The following is a 5,493-nucleotide window of genomic DNA, read 5'->3' as shown; positions in this document are numbered from 1 at the left end:
AGTTCTTATGTAACCACCAATTCTTTTCTTTCTTTAATAAACAGTTTATTGAGATGTAACCACCAATTCTTAATCATTTTCAGTTGGATAATGGATAAGAGTCTTCAAAAGAATTCCCATCCAACATCCCAGTATTCACTTTGGGAATATTCTAGTTGATGGAATTTACTAATGTAAGAAACAAACAAACCAAAAGAAACCGTGGAAGAAAGCTACAGAATGACTGAAGTTTTATCATACCTAATTTATGCTGTCCACGTATAAACTGTGACTATTTTCCATAAGTTTTCCGATTTTATAGGATTAAAAAAAAAATCAAACGGCCAGAACTCCATGTTGTTGGGCTGACATTTGATGTAATTTTATTAGTTCACTTAATTGTCTTCTTCAGCGTCATCTAAATCAACATCAAAATCTAAATCACCATCACTTTCATCTTCATTTCTTAAGCACCTTCTTCTACAGTTGGAACTTAGATTATTTTCAGTATTTTCTGTCTTTTCTGGCTCCTTGTTAAACCTGGTGATGAAAGGAAAAATAACTTGTGATTATTTTCAGGTTTTCATTAGTTAATAGTGTAGCTTTAAAAGACCTTGACTACTACGTTTCGCAATGAACAGAAGCCTAATGAAATGAGTGTCCAGGAAAAGATCCCTGATAAGTACTATTAGCTCAAGATTTAAACAGTTATAATACTGTTGTCAATAAAGTTGGCTCAAGGAAACTAATTACATGATATCCATAAAAGAAAAAAGACATATAAGGTGAATAATCCTACTACAATGAACGTGAGCCTCCTAGACACAGATCACGCTCATCAGCAAAGACTCCACTGCACCCAGAGACACATCCAGCATGGTTCTCACTGCCAGCTAGTGTCATTCAGAGAATAAAAGCTCACTTACTCTACTTTTTAAAAAGAAATGACCAAACTTTTCTTCAGTTAGTTTATTCTATCACCACTAATCTCCCATTCCCCTTCCCTCCCACTTCTGATAACCACTAATAAACTTTATATATACCGTATATACTCGAGTATAAGTCAAGTTTTTCAGCACATTTTTCTGTGGTAAAATTAGGTGCCTCAGTGGATATTCAGGTTGGCTTATACTCTAGTATATACGATATATACATATACATGTATATACATACATACATACATATATATAAAGATCAAACTATAAATTTTCACTTTTATTGTAATGATAGAAAAACTCACTAACAATTTTGGGGGGTGGCCAGGGATAAAAAAAGTCTACATTAGCACGATATACTGCAACTTAAAAGCTCTGTTACAAAATATTCCAGTAAAAAAATGTATGTATCGATTTCTTTAAAAAATCTAAACAGAACAGTACTCACGGAATAACAATGTCTTCTTTCTTTCCACATTTAGCACAAACTTCAAGTTCACCAGCACAAGGTCTACACATTATATGATAAGAATCCTTCACTGTCTTTTGTAAACATTTAACACTACAAGAGACAAAGAAAACAAAATATTAATTTTTTCATTAGTTGGCTAAGATTTATTTGATGAAATATGGGAAGTCATCATAAAAATTCTTATTTGTAGAAATTTTGTTAAAATATTTTGCTGTGCTTGCTTTAGCTTTCCAAAAAACTTTAGGTTCAGATAAATTAATTAGGTAATTACTATGGTATCAAAATAGATTCATCTATGAATATGTATATCATTAGAACACACCCGAACAAAGTTGTACATAATATTGGATTAGAAAAATACAGGCATGCCCTAGTTCACAAACAACTCGTCCTTGTCCTTTAATATTACATAAAATCGCCTTCACTTTGAAAAGATTGAATTAATGGTTACTTGAAACAGATTCTTCTTTTCCTGGGCTGCACTTGAAGCTTTTAATGAGAGAAAAGGCCTTTTTTTGTGTGTGCACTAAAAACAATTCAAAAAGGTCCACTGCCATTGAGTTTATTCTGACTCACAGCAGGTGACACTCCCCCCTGGGGAGCGAGGTAGCGATCCAGATTCCGGGTGAGGCAAAATCAGACACCTACACTCTCCCTGGATTACAGGTTATTGCACAAAAGTTGTTACCTGCCAAGGGGGCACTGAGTAATTTTTTTTTTTCCCTGAAAAGGCAGTGGTCGATCTAATAGTGATAGGGCCTCAAAGACTGGAAGTCACTAGGACAGCCTCGGCCTGGTCCCTCACAGAGGCTGCTGAGTCTCAACCACGGGCCTTTCCTTCAGCAGACCACTGCTTACCCAACAGGGCCACCAGGGCACCTCTTGCACTTAAGTGAAGTTAAATAGAACTATATCCACCTGTTCCGACTTACCTACAGATTCCTAGACACAGCTAGGAGTACGTCCTGTTTCCAATGTGGGGGCTGCCTGCTGTCCCAAGGCTTTTTTGGCTTCAGTTAAGAAAGGTTTTTAAAGAATGAATCAATCTTGGTTAGATTCATCTGAAGCTTCAGGAAAATCGGGGCATGTTTTCATTTTTATGAGGATTTTGTTTCACAGAAGGGACCCCTGGAGTAAACTAACTTCTAAGTATTCAAACTGCTAACTCAGGGATGAAATTGTAGTTACAGATGGTTGGTATTACAATTTGCATGTAAAACAGGTGAAACATGAGATATCAACTTTGAAATCGGAAGTAAAAAGATTTTAGATTCTACATGCTCTTCATCTAGTCCCAAGAATAACTCACTGCCATCAGGTTGGTTCCAACCCATAGCAACCCTGTAAGGACAGAGTAGAATTACCCATGTGGGTTTCTGAGACGGTGGCTCTTCACGGAGCAGAAAGATTCATCTTATTCCGAAAGAGGGGCTAGTGGTTTCAAACTGTTGACTTTAGAGTTAGCAGCCCAATGAGTAACCCCCACAACCGCCAGGGCTCTGGCCAAGAACCACAACTCTAAAATCATCAAACACTAGCACAGCTTATTAAAACGCAGATTCCTGAGTTCTAGCTGATGAATTTATATAATCAGAGTCTCTGGGAATGGGGACCCGGAATCTGTAGGTTAAATGAGCTCACAAAATCCTTACGCATGACAGTCCTTCACCTAGATCACAATAGCTCTCTCTCTGGCTTTCTGGTCTTCCAGACTTGGAACTGTGATGGTCATTAAGAGAAAGATAGGGATTCTGGTGCTGAAAGCAAATTCGGATCTTCACCATCTCAGACACACTCTGAAAATCAGTTAGGTTTTCTAGGTTAGGAGCGCTCTGAATGCAACTCACACTTCATTGAGAGCAAGGCAAGAATATGTACGTGCATGCAGGCATACACACATTTTAAATGACTTTTTTAATAAATGTGAAATAAAGCAAATGTCAATAACTCTTTCCAAACTCTCAATACAGATTTTAGGTGCTCAAGGGGAGCATCGTGAGAAAAGGTATGTTTCAGCCTTTTCTTCACCTCAATACTATATACTTACCTGTCCAAAGAACTTTGAGCTTCTGCACAGAATGGTTTAGTTATTATTTTACTCATGAGAAATATTCATTCCAAGATGTCATCACAGCTGTAAAGTATCTTCTATTATAAATAGTAAGTAGAAACTTTAATTCACACACACAGACTTCTTTTCCTGGTACACTTTCTCTCTTTCTTGTTATTTGGGTGGAAGTGTGCAGGAACTGGTTTCCGTTCAACAGCTCATACACACTTTGATTTGTGAGACTGGCTGCACTCCCCACGAGTGCAGTAACAGCACTCTGCCCACGCTCTCCTTGTGCTTCCCTGCCATTTCTCCTTCCTCCCTGCTCCTTCCTGCCTCCTGAGTTGTTTCCTTATGATCTCGTGTGGTTGACGGTTCTAATGATGTGTACACAGTCCTGCTTATGATTGGCTTGAGAGCTGAGCCCCCCAGGGTAAATTTGGTTCCAGGCTTGAAAGGAGTCTCAGGACCATAAAGGGAGGGGGGGCTTCCAACAGCCTCTGTCTCTTTTATTATTTTGAGTCTCGTGGGGCGGTTTTCTTCCGCTCCATCTTGGACCTTTACTTTGATCCCTTTCAGAGGCACCTGTAGCCAAGTCCCATTACATTCATCTTTTCTCAGGGAATACATTTGCTCTGGAAATGGCTACATTTTGAACATTTCATGGGTCCCTTGCTACAATAATGATGGTTTTCCTGTTTTTCATTTCTCTATGAATTACAATTCCCAGGAACAATAAATGACTAATCATCAATCTTGACCACAACTACTCATGTAGCTGGAAATGTGGCTAAATAAAAACATAGGTTATCTTTCTTACCAGGTTCATAAAATTTACAGACAATGGCGAGACATGAATACAATTATAAAATATATTCTACGTTATTATTTATTTCACAATGGGACGTATACAAGGGAAAGCTGCCCCACATAAAAGTGCCAAGAAACGCCCCCACCACTAGAAGCTGGGAAGAGCAAGAAAGGCTGTCCCTTGGAGCCCACAGGAAGAGCACGCGGTGCTACCAGCCTGCACCCACCTCAGCTGTGAGGAAATCAATCGGGGGAGTCCCAGATTGATCAATCACCGGGGTAATCTGCCACGGCAACCCTACATAAGTAGGACAGAATTTATGATACTAACATGATCTAATGAAAAACACAAAAGAAAAAAAAGAAAATAGCTAATAAATATTCATTACATATTTCAGAATGAAAAGCAAGCGGAGAATTCGAAGTTTTCGATTGGACCCACATCTGAAAATATTATTTTGAAAATAAAAACTCAAAACTCATTGCCGTGGAGATGATTTCTGGCTCAGAGCAGCCCTACATATGGGACAGGGTGGTACTGCTGTTGTAGGTCTCACACATTCCTTATGGGCCTAGAAAGCCCCATCTTTCTCCAGAGGGGCCTAACTCGCGGGCTTGAACTGCCCAGAGCCTAACCCCAGACCATCAGGGTGCCTTCTGAACAAAGACAGTAGCATCAAATTACACTAGTATACACTGCATTCTTCACCTCTACAAACTCAGAAAAACAAAAATTTCAAAACCCACAAAACCAGTAGACTTTGGATGACATCGTTAGTGATATTAACACAATGTTTTAATATCATGTAATAAATAAATCAGTATCTAGAAGGTCTGAAGAATTCAGTGAGGCAGTATTTCCCAAATGACCTCTGTATGTTATAAAAGTCATACATAGGTAAAAGATCTATTCTGAGTACAAGACAAGCTAATGGATTTTAGTGTAGCAATGTATAGAATTCATTAGTTTCTTTTTTCTCTTTTTAATGTAGTTTCTGATTCCACATAAGTAACTAATCTTTACAAAAATATTAAGGGCAAATAATCACAATATCTGAAAAGACTATTAGAATTTATTCATTCGTATATTATTTACATATCATCAGAAGGCCGGACTTGTTTTTTAACTAAAAGATCATTTTATCGGGGGCTCTTACAACTCATAACAATCTATACATCAATTGTATCATGCATATTTGTACATATGTTGCCATCATTCTTTTCTAGACATTTACTTTCTATTGAGC

The 5,493-nt window shown here is 37.9% G+C and overlaps 1 protein-coding gene across 3 annotated transcripts in view; it reads right to left on the bottom strand.

The window, feature by feature from the left end:
* Window positions 1-336: 336 nt before the first annotated feature.
* Window positions 337-5,493, bottom strand: part of CUNH9orf85 (chromosome unknown C9orf85 homolog) — a 77,564-nt gene continuing 72,407 nt past the window's right edge. For all 3 annotated transcript variants that reach the window (XM_004713815.2, XM_045288581.1, XM_045288582.1), the window contains 2 exons: window positions 1,363-1,476; window positions 337-519 (listed from right to left, as the gene is read on the bottom strand). In XM_004713815.2, coding sequence (XP_004713872.1) covers window positions 375-519; window positions 1,363-1,476 — 259 coding nt within the window. In that variant the 3' untranslated portion in view covers window positions 337-374. The remainder of the gene's footprint in view (window positions 520-1,362; window positions 1,477-5,493) is intronic.

This window comes from Echinops telfairi, unplaced genomic scaffold (genome assembly GCF_000313985.2).
Source record: "Echinops telfairi isolate 266 unplaced genomic scaffold, ASM31398v2 ScPeMD7_22;HRSCAF=79, whole genome shotgun sequence".
Taxonomy (NCBI): domain Eukaryota; kingdom Metazoa; phylum Chordata; class Mammalia; order Afrosoricida; family Tenrecidae; genus Echinops; species Echinops telfairi.
This window is presented reverse-complemented; position numbering and strand designations above follow the sequence as displayed.